We start from the raw sequence: 17,006 nt of genomic DNA, 5'->3' as shown, positions 1-17,006 counted from the left end.
TTTTAATGACAAAACAGAATATACGCAATGTTCTGAAACTACTGGAATAATAGTAATATGAAACTTTGTGAGGGGAAATCTTCATGCCTCCATCTGTGACTTAGCCTCACATTCCAACTGCTCCCTTTGCTGTATTTGATTAAACCCCACAAAGCACCATTATCAAACACTGGTTTTAACTTGAACATGTGTTATTTCTATTGCAGTTTTAATAGAAAACTGTTCATCCAGCACATAAACCATAAAATACTGCAAAATGTCAGACTTTATCATGCAACCATCATCAAATTACACTCAGTTGTCGGCAGACTTGGGTTGTTACCATTTTGAGAGTTACACTGACCTAGAACGCCACCTACAGTGGCTTCTTTGACAATGCCTCACCTAAAAAGATGCATTCTGTTGGTCCTAATATAAACTCCTGAATAATAATCCATGTTTTTTTGTTTAAAACAAAAGCTTTATTGTGTGTAATGCTATACAACTACAAATTGTGATTGTTTTTCCTTCTGATTAATGTATTTTACAGTGTCATTAAAAAAATAATGTGCCATGTTTAATGTGCATTTATTAGGAGACAGAGTAGTATTTGAGTTCATTCATTTAAAAAACTGTAGTAGAAAAAAGCCTCAATAGCAGACAAGATAAAGGGGACAGCGGTACCATAGTTTTGGACCAGCAGTAGCCCTGAAAGGCCTGCACTTGCCAGAAACTCATGAAAATTTGAATTATATTTTTACCTGTACATGCTCTAACTATACTTAACTTGTGTAATCATTAATATATAGCAGGCTATATTGCATCACCATCCTTTACTCTTGGATGCATTTTGCAATTTTTCTGATTTCTTAGTGAGATTAAGTTAATATGCCACATCCATTTTAAGGGGGTAAAAACTTGTGCAAACCTATGAATCCCTTTTGTTTATTCTAGTAGGGGATTATAAGGTACTCTGGGCTCCTCCTGGGTAACAAACACCAGCACTTTAGCCAGGTATGTAGTGATTGTGCCATAGCGGCGCAGCCTCAGTTCCAGAGACAGCTCAAAGTCCTCTGGCTTGTTGATGAGCTTTGCCACTGACATCACACCACCAGTGGGCATCTGCTCAGTTCTGAAGAAGCCGCCCTCGTTGCCAGCTGTGATAGCAATGTGGATGTCATCGCCAGGCACGGTGTGGGAGGGGCCCATGCGGAAGATGGTGGTGAAGATGGGGATGTTGGTGGGGAAGGTGAGGTAGTAGTAGGTTATTCTCAGGGGCATGGTCAGGCACTGGACAGACTCATTGCAAAGCAAGCGTTCGCATCGACTGCAAAAGAAAAAAAAGAGATCGGAGGCAGGACGGGACAAGACGGAACAAAACGGGCAAAAAGAGAGAAAGAGAAAGGGAGATCAGGTGAAAATTTCATTTGCCGTGCATGGCATGCAGAGAAAGGAATTATCACTTTCAGTTATAGTGCCCTCTTTAGGATCATGCAAAACGTTCTGTCACTGGGTGCCTCCAAACAAGGGTGTGGGTGTACACATTGTCATCGTCATGTGCGCCAAAATTAAACTGAAAAACACCCATGTGCATGTCATCACTCGGAAACAGCAAAACATGCTACAGCCAGATTCATACTGAAATCATTCCAGCATTGAGCATACTGGACATGCAGGGGCTCTGATCCATATACAAACCAGGAGTGCTTTAAAAAGCCTGATATGTAAACTTAAAGCTCTTTAGATGGTGACTGTTTCAAATTTAACTATATGGAGCACAGACCGTGTTCTTTGAGTGTTGCATGAAACTATGTAACAAAACAGAAAATGTCCTGGCAATTGGTTATTTTATGCCTTTTTTTTTTTTTTTTAAATGGTGATGGTCCATAAATAGTAATTGATAAATGCTAAAATTAAATATGTGGTTAAAAAAATACACGAAAAAAATGTGAAATTTACTATATTTTTACGAATTTGTTTTAATGTGTAATAGGGGTAAACTCATTCAATTTAATTCTGTCGTAACACAGACAACACAATCATAGTTATGCCTGTTCATAAACATGTCCCTGCTCAGCAAAGAATCTGCACCAGTTCAAATACTCACGTCTCTCCGACCCGTCTGTAATTGTTCGGACACTCGAAAGACAGGCATCTGAATCCTCCCTGTACATTGAAGCAGCTTTGATTCTCTGTGCACGTATGGCTTCCTGTCACACATTCATCAATATCTGAAAGACAAAAAAGGGTCTTAAAAGTCACTAACATGATTTTTTTCCCAAAGCTGGGGAAAAAGGGCCTCCAACAAACGCCACATGACTGCAACATGACATTACAGAGAGCTCACCCTGGCAGCTGCGCCCGTTTACCGCCAAGGTGTAGCCATTGACGGGGCAGGAACAGTGGAAACTGCCAGGCGTGTTGTGACAGCGGTAGGAGCAAATGTGACCTCCGGTGGGCAGGGCACATTCATCTATATCTGGAAACGTCAAAGAAAAAGGTGAATTTGTAACACATTCATTTTATTTATATACACATAATAAGGATGGCCAACCACCATTAATGTCTGATCCATATGTGCCACACATTAGCGTTCTCACATACGTCTCTGTCAGGTCATGTCTAGAAAAATTCAAGGCTGATCTGCATGTTTGAATGTTCCTATTTGTGGAAATTCGGCTAATACCCCCAACTCGTCACAGCAGATGGCCGCCCTGGGTTCTGGCAGATGTTTCTTCCTGTTAAAAGGGAGTTTTTCCTTCTCACCATCGCCAAGTGCTTGCTAATAGGAGGTCATCTGATTATAAGGCTTTTTTCTGTTTTTTTCTGCTATCCTTCTTTTATTGTAGGGTCTTTACCTTACAATGTGCCTCGAGGTTGTGATTTGGTGCTACACAATAAAATGTCAACTGAATTAAACTGAGTATCAGTTGCAGTTCACATGCTTCAACTTTACCTTCACAAGTAGTGCCATCTAGGTCACTGAGCTGGTAGCCACGGCGGCAGTAACACTGGTAGGAACCGTACACATTGGCGCACTCTTGACTACATGGGGTGCTCTCACACTCGTTCAAATCTGCACAGAGAAAGTATCAAAGTTAGCATCAAAATGTATGCGTGCATGTGTCTGTAATGCAATATTTACCTATTTATGGATAAAGAACAAGTAACTATGAAAGCTACCTAAAAAATATGACTCCTAGATTGATGACTGGTAAAATGCTACGTAGGCTGAAGATATACAGCAACATATTTCTTAAGTTAGACTTGAAAGTGTACCCCAGTGTACACAGGGGTATCTAGGTGTATCGGTTATCTCTTTGTTGGTCTTGTTCCAGCATTACCATAATAATGTTAGTCCAGGATCAACATTGCAACTGAATGCTTCCCTGATCCTGGACCAGTATTATTATGATACAGGAAAAACATTAACACTGGGATGTCAGATCATGCAGGATTTCTATTGTGTAAGTCAGAGGGGAGACATGTTATTGACTGTCCCTTATACTATATGGCACCTTTCTTCTTTAAAAAAAAAAAAGAATCTGACATTCAGACCAACACTCCGTTAGATGCATCGGGGGCAAAAACGCATTTAGGAATGCATGGGGAGCAGGAGATTGATCCACAAAGATTCTGATTACCAGATCCACATCCGCCCACATAAACTCTGTCTAGTCAACAGTATCTAGGCTCTATAAAGTCTCCCAAATTACTTGATTGTCTTACCATCACAATTTCTGCCGTCAGCAGCTAACATGAAGCCTGTAGTGCAGCTACATTTGTAGGATCCCAAAGTGTTCTCACACTTATGAGCACACAGACGACCAGGGTAATGCCTGCATTCATTGACATCTAAGACAAAAAGTCCAAAACTGACAAAGTAAGAAGCTGAAATTGTGACTTCAATGCTTATTTTAACTAGAAGTAGTACACACACATACATGCTGTGGGCATTTACATGCTCAGGATACACTTGGATTTAGCTACCAACGTAAGAACGCAAAGCAAAAGAAAAAGAAAAACAGTTTACCTTCACAAAGCCGAGTGATGCTATTGAACATGTAGCCAGCTTCACACTCACATCGGTAAGACCCCAACATGTTGAGGCACGCATGACCTCCACAGACGTTTTCAGTAGTCTTACACTCATCGATATCTGTAAGCAGGGGTGCAAGCGACAGAGAACACCATGATATCCACCGCAGGTAGGCTAGTAAGACACTTTGCATGTAGGTATGATGAGCTCTTCCGTACCAACGCAGCGTGTGCCCTCTTCATTGAGGTGGTATCCTCGACCGCAGTTAACCGAGTTCCTCTGGCAAGTGTACGAGCCCACTGTGTTGACACAGATCTGCCCCCTGTTGCATGGACCTGTCTGGCTAACACATTCATTTATATCTGAAAACAGGAGCACAGATGACACAGATGTTACTCTAAATTTTAAAAATGCCCTGATGTTCCACAGTTTCTGTTATATTTTTTTCTTATCATGTCTTATATTGTTACATGATCAATTCCTTCTTTTTGTGACCCATATATAGAATAGAATAGAATAGAATAGAATAGAATTCAACTTTATTGTCATTGCACATGCACAGGTACAGGGCAACGAAATGCAGTTTGCATCCATCCAGAAGTGCTTTAGTGATATAGATATATTACAATATATATTAGCAATAGTATAGATATGTAAGTCGTATCTGTCTTTGTTTCCTTGACTTGTCTTCTTTTTCAGTTCCTATTTTAATTGGATCATTTCTATTCCTTGTGTGTGTCATTCCTTTCAGCTGTTTGTCTTCTCGTGTAATGAGGCCCTGATTGCCTTGATTTAACCTGGTCTTGTTTCCTAATTAGTCCTCTGTCTATAATTTGGCTCCTCTCAATCAATGTAATGATGGCAGTGATTAACCTTACACCAGGTAATTTATTGCATGATGAGCAAAAAACATTTTTTTTTAATTTAAGTCAATAAAATAAATAATTGATAAATCAAATTTGACCACAATGATGAGGACAGGTTTGAGTTTAATAGCGAGCCCCAAAAAGACCTAAGTCTAACTACATAGCTGGAAATTTAACTGACTTAAGGCTTCAAGAACAGAAGTCTTAATGATGTTAATTTATTAAAGAGCATATGCCAGTCATCATATTGTTAAATATTTTGAAATTTACATTAATATGAGGACATTTTGAGGGAAGCAATTTAAGAATCTCAATATCCTTACAAGTGCTCAAGTAAAGATCATAAATGGCAGCGGAGCTCTGTATGGGATGCTTGGCCACAATAAATCTTTTGGTGCTAATGCTTACCAATACAGTTTCCAAGAGCATCCTGGATAAAGCCAGATCCACACTGAACTTTGGGCAGACAACGGAACGACCCCTGGGTGTTTTGGCATTGAAACTGCGGTCCACAGTTATGGATACCGGTCTCACACTCATCAATATCTGGATGAAGACATCACAGAAGAATTGCCTGTCAACACGCTATGAATAGCAGCCAAAAAAAATACAGCAGATCAATGTCTCCCTACAAACAGCAGAGACCTTTGCAGTTGTTGCTGTCAGTGAGCTCATATCCTGTTCCACAGCTGACTTCTCTCTGGCAACGGAACGAGCCCTCTGTGTTGATGCAACGCTCTCCTCCCCGACAGTTGCTGGCTCCCACCAAACACTCGTTGATGTCTGCGAAAAAACAGGACAGACAGTAAAGGAATACATCACATGTCTCCTGCTGAGGCTCTGTTGTGTTAGTCTTTTCTAGTAGAAAAGTATTTTCTTTATCACCAAAAACAGTCCTGATATTAAAATATAAGACTGAAATCATTACATATATATAACAATACAAAAGGAGCTTACCCTCACAGCTCTTTCCATCTGGTTTGAGTTTATAGCCTTTGAAACAGGCACAAGTGTCATTCCCCACACAGCGATGAGCACACTTCCCTGAGAGGCACCACAGAAACATTAATATCTGATCCGCGCTTTTTAACGCAAGTGCAGAAATCACAATTGTTAGCTTTTATTGTGCTTTACCATTGCACTGATTATTTAATGCTGAATCTCCATTTTCAGTTGTCTCGTCCTTGTTAGGCACTGCAAGAGAGAGAAAAAAGCATGCTTATTCATGCTTTCATACCTTATGCATGAAATCATTTGGCACAACATTGTGTTACTAGTGAACTTCTGACTTTGATGGTCATTAAATTCTTATTTTATCCAGTCCAAAAGCTCATAATCAGCATGCTGAATCTTACCCATTTCCACATTAATGCTCAGTAGCTGAACCTAAGCTGCTTTATATTATGAGCTAAGAAAATGAGCATGCGATGACCATAAGCGTCCACTAGGGGGCGATGTAGTCTTATGTTTGACACCAGTAGTCCTCCTAGTTCTACTTCTAATTATTTTGTTGACTTGCATAGGTTTTCACTTACTTTAATCCACTTTTTTATGCCCACTCTACTTTAAATTACATATTTTGTTTGTTTTATTTAAAAAAAAAAACAATAAAAGAAACTGCCTCCTGCAGGATCACATTTTTTACCCACGTTCTCTCTGATGCGCTGTGGCTCCTTCCACACAGCAGGCCCGGGACACCAGATTGCACTGATGGCCAACAGATAGGTTGTGGTCACAGGGTAGGCCAAGCTCATGGGCTGTTTTACCCAGAGTACAACAGTCACAGCACATCTATCGAAAACAGCATACAACACAGTATTAGAGAACTTAGAAGGATAGACATGAAAAATGTGCAAATAATTGAAAGAAAACAAAATACAGATCTTTTCAGGATATTGTGTACCAGCAGAGGTAAAACAAAAACAAAGAATAGCTGACAGAGGGTTGGTATGCTGGTTGGTTAAAGAAGTGAGACAGCCTTTTAAAGTGACAGCTGAGAATAAGTTGCTTTAGACAGACAGCCAAGCTCTCAATCAACCAGACAGACAGAAAAGGAGCTTTTTTGAGACGATACGCCAACTGGCAGGCTTCAGACGGGACCAGAAAGGCAGTCAGTCAGTTAGAAAAAGAGAACACAGAGGGAGACAGTGATGAGATGACATCAACCCCCCTCTCCTTAATGCATGCTCAGTCAATCATTATGACAGCCCGGTAATGTCAGTTATGGACAAGAAAGGTGGGGAGTGTGACAGATGGGCATGTTTTGGCAATTTGGTTATGCAGCTGGAATCTGACTGTGTGTGCGGTGGTGCACACGTGCAGCGTTTGTAGCGACTGCAAGACTGAACACATGCTAAGGAGAGCAACTGTAAGAGTTGTGTACCAGTAGTGGCTGACTGCTACTCTCTGTGTTTGTTTGTGTGTGCTTGTTTATGTGTGGGTATATGCCTGTGTGGCCTTGACTGCTAGAAAACGTTTTGTTCTTAGGACTCTTTTAGTGTAAACCACTCACAACAAGCACACAAACACACTCCTGAACAGTTCGCACACACAACTGCTTTATATCTTGTTTTTGTGCAGCTTTTTCTTGCTTCTCCCATGCTTGCTTAGAGTAAGTGGCCTTTTTATTAGTTTCATATGTGAAACATCAATACAGCATTCTGCTATCATCACTGCAAATCTTACAAAACACAATAATGTAGTTTCTAAATTGAAAACATAAACCTTATCCAGACAGCACATTGAAGCAAATCCCCTTTTCTTCTCTCTGACTGCTTAGAGAAAGTACAACATTATTTTCACAGATATTGTCATTATTTATCATTTAAACGTACATTTTGTTCTGTCCATCTCGCATCGTCGTGCTTTTTCCTTGAGAACACACAGATTATTTGAAGAAGTTCGGAGTTATTGAATAAGCCACCCACAGTCCTGATTTCTTTCTTGTCAATCTGACGTCCTCCATATCAAGTAAATGATTTTTGTGGAGTGTTTGTGGAGTTTTGCACATTTGAGACATATTTTCACACTATGTAAGCACCTAGAGATTTTAAGCATATTTGAAAATGTGCATATTTTTCTCAAGCTTCTCGTGTTCCTTCTTCCTGATGTTGGGAAGGTCCACAGCTGTCTTTCTCTTCGTGTCCACGGCTACTATGTCCGGTTGGTTAGTCATCACCAGTTTGTCAATGCATTTCTCAATCATCCTTGGGGACGTGACCTATTTTGACCTCGGGACTTCCAGGCCATAATCGGCAGAGATATTCCTGTATACTATGCCAGCCACTTGGTTCATTTGTGCTGCCAGATGCTCATAGAGTTACAGTTACTTTCTTTAGCCCGTAAGTGTGACTCATGTCAGGGCCAGGTACTGTCTAACGCTTCATGCTTGAGACTCTTTCTTGGATGTCTGCCGCTGTGATGGTTACTGGATCCTGTTCAGGGAAGTTGCTGTGGTCTTCTCTTAGCTCCACTAGCCACTGAGCATTGTTGTTATGTGTTGCAACCCCGTGGTGGTGTTATTCTCATATTGTTTTCGCGCTACTAAAGATGCTCCAGATTTTAAGCATTTTAATTTCACAAAAAGGGTGTGACAGGAGAAACTTTGTAAAACAACTTGAAAGCACTGTAGAGAAAATTATTTTTGTAAGTGCATCATCATAGCATGCTGGCAGCCATGCCAGCAGCAGCAGCAGAGAGAGGAACACAGAGCAGCTGATGTTTGCCAGCATAGAAGAGGTTCTGGTAAATATGGAAAGTAATCAGCTTTGGTTATGTGTTAAGGTTGGCTCATTTTCCCTCATCAGAGCTACGCTGCTAATTTTATTTTAAAGCATATTTGTAGCATGCGGTGGCTGTGTGGGGCTACAACACCTTTAAAAGCTTCTATGCAGTATATAGTAGATCACAACTAAACTGTTAAAGGATAGAAATTCTAGACCAATTTCTTTATTAAGTAATTTATCAAAATACTTCTGAAAGACATAAAACCAGTTAAAGGGAACTAATGAAGGTGAGAAAAAGAACACATTTAAATCTGTAATCAAAGATGGAAGCAGAACTTACACAAGCCTAGTTTTGTGTAAAAGTACAAATTTTCATGCTAGTTATAAAGCTCACTAATAATGAGGTTATATTGGATTGTAACCCCATTAAATGACTATTTATTTCAATTTAAAACAAATGGGAACATTTCTCTATAATGTTGATGTTTGGTGCAATAGCTATGCCTAATCATCTTCACTGTTTTGGTCCTTTTGTTTCTAAAGGTTGACTTTAGTGGTGGTTTTGATTTTCCTGAAGGAGACACCCTCATTACTCATCGAGTCACACCACTGACCAGCCAGTCGGTGGCATGCAATCTGTTGATGTCACATTTTTGGATTGCTCAGATCGCTTGGATCCCCAGAGGAATCGCTACTAAAAAAGTCCTGGTACCAGGTACTTCCATCTAATGGAAAACCCTGCAAACCGTGGCGTGCCAACCTGAGTAGCTACTAATGGAAAAGGGACTTAAAATTACAAGAAAGTCTGGCTTCTTGGAAGCAAAACATAAGGAAACCAAGGGTGATTCAAGATTTTTTGCCAAAAACACTGTATATACTGTGTATATAGTACATATAGAATGAAAATAAAGGCAAGAATTTGCCTGAGTTTGGTTAAGAAGCATTTCAAATCTGAAAGGTGCTTAGTGCTTGGATATGGGCTGGTGAAATATTCCACAGTCACAGTTTAATTTATAATCTAGCAACAAGTTTCATTCCTCCCTACAGTGACATGCCTCATCCTGCTGCACAACACACACACACTCCCACACACACCCACACACATAGAGATGTACAACACTGCTCTCATCAATCACTTGCCATAATCATCGTCCAACAAAGTGGTGAAAGAAGTTTTTTGGTGATTTACTTTTCTGTTTTGTCATTTCTATTAGCAAAACACTCATATACACTCATACAAACACACCTTTGTAGTCTTGGTGTCGCAGGTGTTGGTGAATAAAGAATCGCAGGCCCCCTGGTCTTTGGCAATGTTGATACCATTGGTGCACATTTTATCCTCGAGCACTGTTACACAGCACTGCTCCTGCACTATCCTGTCAGCAAGAAAAAACACAAAATACAGGTGGTGCATTTACTCTCCGCTCTATCAATAATTGGCTTACGGCAAAGAAAATCTGTCTTAGAAGTGCAGCTCATTAAAATTGGCCCGAGGCGAGCCTAAAGGGGATCTCATGTCACACTGAAAACTGACGAATGACTGGGCTGAGTATGTCTAGAATGAGCTCAACGATGGACATTGTGTTTGCAATGCTGACAGCTCTCTGAGGTCTGTTCAGATTGTTTAACACCCAAGAAGTTAAACCAAAGATTTTAGTCCCGAGCTGCACATTTGTCCAAAAATATCTCCATATTCTTTTGCAGAGCAAAATCACTAAAACAAACCTCATCCTACATACACACCCTATAAAAACAACAAACAAAAAAAGCAGAACAGCAGGGGCCCTAATCGGCTGACTAACATTTGCCAGTATCTGTAGTTTACTTGCAGCCACAATGACATCACCGGGACAGAATCAGTCTGCATTTCTTAAGAATTTGGTGACACAGTTAGGATTTGAGAAATAGCCATAACCATAAAATGAGTAACATCTTGATACAGGATGTATCGTAATTGACCTTCACCTCTGAGATCCCCTTAGGGATTAGCATAACACAAATTTTCTGCAAGAATCATTTAAAAAATGACAATAGCTGTTTAATTGGGAAAAGCAGTACTGGGAAGCAGCCAGCCCAATCTGACAAAAGAGTGTTATCATAAAAATATGTTTTACTTAATGTTTCTGTTCAGATCAGATTTCGTTGTATTGTCTAACTGTCTGCCCAATCAGTTAAGGGAGCGGAGGGGAGGTTGACTGTTCCTCCCTGGTCTGGATCTCTGTCTCCCTGCAGTTTTACAAGACAAAAAAACATAACAAACCAAGTTTTTTTTATCATCTCTTACCAGAAACCTCTTTCCACATAAACCACTCGAGATCCGAAAGTCACAACAAAGTACACACCTCCTCTGCAGAACCTTTTAAGGGCACAGTAGCGTGCTCCTGTTTTCCTTTTACCATTTTTCTCCTGTTTTTTTTTCTTTCTTCTTACGTTGGTGTCTGAAGTAATCTCTCAGATTTCCTGTTATTCCCTCCCTCTATGTCGGATTTCACCTCTAAGGTATTTCCTGGGTTTTGAAACAGCCCCTCTTCTGACCCCCCTCACCTTTTTCCACCCCTAAATATTACCCTGCTACCCCCACAAATCCCTGCCCCTTTTCCTCTCCACTCCTCACACTATAATTTAGACAAATTTGGAATCACTTACAGTGGCTATGGCAAATGTGTTTGCCATCAGTTTGGCTTATAGGCCCTGAACCTGTGGTAGCACACCTTCTATGGTTACCAGCAGACGTGTTATTATCCCATCACTATTAGCGCTTCCTGCTCTCACGTGAAGTGAATAATGTGCCTAGAGATTTATGGGAGTAAGGTAAAGTGATCTCATATTAAGGGCATTTAGACATTTCCTTAATATCCAGCACATGCCAAATCACTTGGGCCCAGTACCATGGATAGAAAATATGATTTTAAGAAATGCAGCATTTAACAGCTTGGAAGTCTATAAACTACCACACTTAAACATAACAGAGGAAGGTAGCAGTCAGCAGCGGCTTACCTGCATGTGGTTGACTCAGAGATAAGGGGCAGGGATGCACAGTCTTCATGATCGGTGCCATGCTTTTGCCCATTTTTACAGCAGTCCTCCATTGAGATTTGTTCTGCTCCTATTAAAAACAACATTGTTTTTACCTTTGCATGTACAGGTGAATCACAACAGGCCCCACATTATAGTGCTGGCCACCTGCCTGCCTACACACACACACACACACACACACACACACACACACACATCAAGTGCCTAAACACACTGTGCCTCAAATATATATCAGATGGCAAACTTCTGAGCATCATTTGAGGGGAATGAGCAACATTTATCCGATGAGCATTTGTCTTTCAGCAAGACCAAACAGTTTTTATTAATTGAGCAATGATGATCTGTTTTTTTGTCTCTCTTTCCTAAACAAAAGACAATCCTGCTATTGTGACCCAAGACAAATTGTATAGCAAATAAACAAAATTCAGAGTCTGTTTAACGATATGAAAAAAAGCCTTGAGAGATTTTTTTGTTTGTTTTTTGCCAAAGACAATGAATGATGGATATGTTTTTGCAGAACCACATGAGGCCTTTTGACTGGAGCGCGACCAACTCTGTGGTAATCTGGCTGTTTATTCATGTGGATTAGAGAGTTTGGAATGCTTCGACTCTCTAAACAATCAGCCGTAACAATCACATCAAGCACATTCGTTTGCCTGTGGTTAGTGTGTTATATGCCAAACGTGAAATAGCTTTGGCAGATCCACGTCTTGGGCTTTTTTTCCAGTTTTTTTGTTGCCTGTGTCTCAAACCAAGATCGGTCTACAAAATTGACATTAATCATCGTTATTTCCCCCCTGAGAGGAAAAAGAGAAAACAAATATTGAATTATCCAGAATAGTGATTGTGAAATACCTCAAACAGAACCATCTGCGTCTAGCAGGAGTAAGCAAGATCAGATAATAAGTTAGATTAGGCAGGTAGGGAGGGAGGACAAGTGTCCGGAATTGCAGTCCACAGTTTTATAGATTTGCTGCCCTCTCCCAGAGGTGCAGGAGGAATGTTTTATTATGACCATTAAATCAAACTAGTCAAGCTGAGGCGAAAGCGGGAATAGTTGTTATCACAAACAGTCTGCACACTGGTAAACCTCGTGGAAACACAACGCAAGAGCTGCTGTAAAACTTCATTTCTCAGGTTCATCACAAGTTTCTATAAGTCCCGCTTAAAATCTAGAACTAATATGAGGAGAAGCATAACAATAACACAAGAAAGAGTTCTTTAAAAAATGACACGTTTTGATTGTTGTCTGTTTCTTTAAGAAAGTAAGCGAGGTTACAGGAAAAAACAACTGTGCCCATTCCTACTACAGAAAGGAGGTTTAACCTGGCAGAAAGGAGCGAATATGGATATAGGATTTATTGGTAGACAGGCACATTAGCTGACTCACTACTGACTTCTGGAAGTCTGGCACATCACAGTATTCTCTGGCCAATAAACCTTGTAGCAGCTGGATGAAATGAGATGACATTTTAAAAGCTTTTCACATGGACCTACCAAGCAGGCTCCCCCAGCCTCTCTCTCTCTCTGTCTCTGTCTCTCGCTCACTGACTTAATTTGTTTTCTGAATGTGTAAGTAACAACGGGGTTTTCCAAAAAAGCTAGGAAAGCAAAACTGTGCTCACAAGAGGCTGAAAATATGGATGTTTATTAACAATAAAGAATCCTATTTAAATGTGTGTACCCCTGTGCATATGTGTAATGTTTTGGGGTTTTTTTACCACTTCCAGTAACTGACACCATCTTGTCAAAACACATGATTTGTATTAGAACTGGAAAGGCATCCAAGAGGTGTCCAGAGTCCATAAAAATGAACTAATCCTAAGCTCTTTCTTAGCTTAGTCAGTGCATTTTAAATGCCAGGAACAGTTGGTCACTTATTCTAAACTTCCCCCAGCGATCTGTTCTGGACTTTTCCCCTCACAGTAGCGTTCTGCTGATAACTAACTCTAACCCACTAGGCATCACTGACTCATTCCTTTGCTACCGCTGTCTGCTGACTTGAAAACCTAAGATTGAAAGACCAGAAGTGCTTTAAAACTGCATGGCTTCTTGTCTTTTATCAAAAAAGAAGAAGAAGAAGAAGAAGCAAACCAGGCACAGCTGTGCTCTGGTTTAGATACAGCCTGCCATAATTCTCAGTCTCCTCGGTGCATTGTCTGTCTGGAGAGGGCTAATTTCCATTTTGGATGATGTTGTAGCTGTGAGGGCCATTCTGTCTTGGCAGAGCAGCACATGTCTTGTCTGCGTCTAGACGCCTCATGTAAACAAGGCATAATGAGCATAATGAGCCTACTCGTGGAGCCCCGCCTACACAGAGGAGCTGGCCTCAGACAGACATCACAACATAGAAGTGTGCATCTCTTTCATAGGCACCACTCAAAGCTGACATGTGGAAGCTTCTTCCAATCTTACTGATATATACAAAAGGCTGAAACCAAAGTCGAGCTTATCTATCTGGAATGCATTTGGTTATGCAGTTGGTTGAGCTGATACCCAGCAGATCTGCAGAAAGACCTGCAACACAACCTCCTACAGAGAAGGCAGCTGAGAGAAAGGTCCCCCTGCTGACTGTGAAATTGCCCCGTGTGTGACCACAGCACACTGGGCTTTTTAAGACACGGCTAGTCTTATGATTTGGTGACCCTGCTGTGAGGCTCAATCTCACCCTTCTGTCTAGGACCACCCTGCCCTGGTGAGATACTGGTTGCTCTTACATAGCATCGCAGCATACCAGCACTCGGCCTTTGACTTGCAGGGCAGAGAGTGAAGAAACCTCAGGCAGGGATGACTTTTGCTTCACAACTGGTGTGAAACTACATTTTAACACTCTCCATGTGGGGTAACATATCATCACTTCATGGAATGGAGTGATTCCACTCCACAGTGTAACTAAATAAAACACAGTAGTGAGAGAGTTAAAGGTAGAAAAGGTTAACTGTAAAGTTCTATAGTTGTGGGTTTTGTTGATGCAGTGCACAAAAGTTGGAAAATGGTTTAGATGGCACTTTATATGGTCACACTGCTACTTATTGTACATTGTAAGTGGTAATAAAAAAAGAAAGAGGTGTGGGATTATAATATTATTTTATGCCATGTTAGACCTCTAATTAAAGTTTGTGAATTATTATGTAGTTTTAGTTTGCATTATTCTCCTGAATTAGAAGAAGGTGGTAACTATTGCATTTGTTAAACTGATTTGCATTATATTAGACTGCTGATTTATTGTGAATGAATGACATTGTTTTATGATGCATTATACTGCTGAGTTATAAGAAATACTGTTCGCAGAAAGTCATCGCCTTATTTGTCTGATTAGAAGAGAACAGAACATACTGGAGTTTTCTGCCCCATCTCAGCAGGAGCAGATAAACAGGGAGCCAAGGTCGTAGCTTAGGCGCTGTGTGAGAGAAAGCATGTGAATGTTTAGGCTTTTATGAATAGGTGGGGGCCACTAGAGGCTATAAGAGGTTGATCAATGCTCCACCATTTTGAGATCGGATGCTGTCTGCGTACGGTGTCCATCTCCCACGCGTGTGATCATTAAAATCATTGTTTGACTCAACCCGGCCGGACCAGTGTTGTTATTGTGGTTTTTCCTCTTGTATCCATCCCCAATATCAATATTTGAATCCGTAACAGAGGAAAAACAATGATTCTAAACAATAGTTTCAATCTTTTAATTTGAGATGTTCGAGCCTTAGCAATTTTAATAAAGACCTGCAACACTTTGAAGCACCCACCTTTGCAAACTTTGCTTTCATCACATGCCCCAACTAGCCCCCAGACAAATGCATCACTTCCCCAAGTATCACCCTTTAGCCTGTTATCTGTCTGCTTCTTACTTTGAGTACTTTAAAGTGAAGCTGTCATGCAATATGCGCTATTCATCCAAATCACTGTCACATGCACAGTCCCACTGCTTGGCTCACCTAGCAGCAGTGATACCCAGCTTCTCACGCTTACCTTGGCCAAGAAGAACTCCGAACAGAGAGAAGAGCAGCGCTACGCGCAAAGCCATTGAAAGAGGTGAGACTCAAAGTATCAAAAACTGGAGAGAAACAGACGTGGACGAGGTGGACTTTCCGATGCTGGTTGTTCCGCGGGGATGTGTGAAAAAGCTGCAGTGCTCCTTAAAAAAAGATGAAGAAGAAGAAGCTAGACTGGGAAAAGAAGTGGATTTGATGGAGCTGAGAGTCGCAGTTGCAGCTTGACTGAAGGAATGAGCGTCTAATTACGGCACCGCGAGGGGCGGGCTGAGGGCCACAGGCGCACACTTACTGCTTATCTTGTTTGTGTGGCTTATTTCAAACCACATCGCAGTTAGAGTTTATGATTACAATATATAATTTACAGATAGTATATTTTAGCGAGTGTACAAAAGAGCTGTCGTTTTAAAATACCTCCTATTGCAGATCCTTTGTTGTTGTTGTTGTTGTTAAGTGTCCTGAAGCAACATCTGAAAAACTGCCTCTGGAGATGGGACTCGCAGTCATCTCCGGGCTACTGTACCGTGAAGTGTGCGCTCACACATGGAAACTGCACTTCCATCAATGGCAGAGCAGAGTATTTCTGCCTGTGACTAATGACTGTAGTGATTACCCAACATCTGGAGCTGGTTTGGGGGTATTTTAAAAATGTGTTGTGGCTATGTCCAGACTGTAAGCCTTGAAACCTTTTGGATTCCTCTGAGGAAATAAGGGGAATAAAAAATAAATAAATATTTTCACTACCACTAACTGCTGTTATTCGCTGTTATTTCTGAGTTTGGTGCACTTACAGAGACCTAAGACCTGGCTCTGTGACACCCCCGCCTCCCAACCCATCCCACCCTTAATATTGTATCTTCACAGCAGTGTCACAGGTCCCTGCAGTCCTACTATAAAGCTTAATTTTCTATAGTAATGTGAATGAATTCAATCTTCCCTAAGTGTGCCACATGTGTGCAATCAACATCAGTCAAAGTGATCACGAGCTGTGAAAAGTGGCTACATATAAACAAGCCACAGACGCATGCACTCACACACGTCTACCAGAACTGGCAAGAAGTGGAGAAATAATTGATATAGTGCTTTATAAACATTTTGTACCAACTAAGACCCTCTGCAAATTCAATCAGTCTACTGGCTCTGGGCATTGTGACAGAGAGAGATTAAATGATCTTCTAATCAAAGCCATATGGCTCCACCACCACCAGTCTAACCAACAAGAAACACCACCAAGGGCTTGATATAAGGACACCACAGGCGTATAAAAAAGGCCACAGGTATATGACTGTCATAAAAGGATAACTGCCCTTTTAAATGTGTAGTGCTTGATGATCCGTGTCTTGATCTCTTTGTGCTTCCGTCCACTACAGTG

The 17,006-nt window shown here is 40.9% G+C and overlaps 1 protein-coding gene across 2 annotated transcripts in view; it reads right to left on the bottom strand.

The window, feature by feature from the left end:
* The window catches only part of fbln1 (fibulin 1), a 32,058-nt gene extending 16,080 nt beyond the window's left edge, over positions 1-15,978 (bottom strand). The window contains exons 1-15 of one of the 2 annotated variants that reach the window (XM_026175305.1): positions 15,612-15,965; positions 11,607-11,715; positions 9,856-9,985; positions 6,534-6,675; positions 6,019-6,078; positions 5,842-5,928; positions 5,530-5,667; positions 5,293-5,430; positions 4,237-4,380; positions 4,013-4,138; positions 3,709-3,834; positions 2,936-3,055; positions 2,327-2,458; positions 2,087-2,210; positions 192-1,306 (exon numbers count right to left, since the gene is read on the bottom strand). In XM_026175305.1, coding sequence (XP_026031090.1) covers positions 925-1,306; positions 2,087-2,210; positions 2,327-2,458; positions 2,936-3,055; positions 3,709-3,834; positions 4,013-4,138; positions 4,237-4,380; positions 5,293-5,430; positions 5,530-5,667; positions 5,842-5,928; positions 6,019-6,078; positions 6,534-6,675; positions 9,856-9,985; positions 11,607-11,715; positions 15,612-15,666 — 2,013 coding nt within the window. In that variant the 5' untranslated portion in view covers positions 15,667-15,965 and the 3' untranslated portion in view covers positions 192-924. Of the gene's footprint in view, positions 1-191; positions 1,307-2,086; positions 2,211-2,326; positions 2,459-2,935; positions 3,056-3,708; positions 3,835-4,012; positions 4,139-4,236; positions 4,381-5,292; positions 5,431-5,529; positions 5,668-5,841; positions 5,929-6,018; positions 6,079-6,533; positions 6,676-9,855; positions 9,986-11,606; positions 11,716-15,611 lie in introns of those variants that run through there. The other variant, XM_026175304.1, reaches the window with a different exon arrangement.
* Positions 15,979-17,006: the final 1,028 nt, after the last annotated feature.

Source organism: Astatotilapia calliptera, chromosome 7, assembly GCF_900246225.1.
Source record: "Astatotilapia calliptera chromosome 7, fAstCal1.2, whole genome shotgun sequence".
Taxonomy (NCBI): domain Eukaryota; kingdom Metazoa; phylum Chordata; class Actinopteri; order Cichliformes; family Cichlidae; genus Astatotilapia; species Astatotilapia calliptera.
The sequence above is the reverse complement of the archived record's forward strand: the minus strand, read 5'-3'. Positions and strand labels throughout refer to the sequence as shown.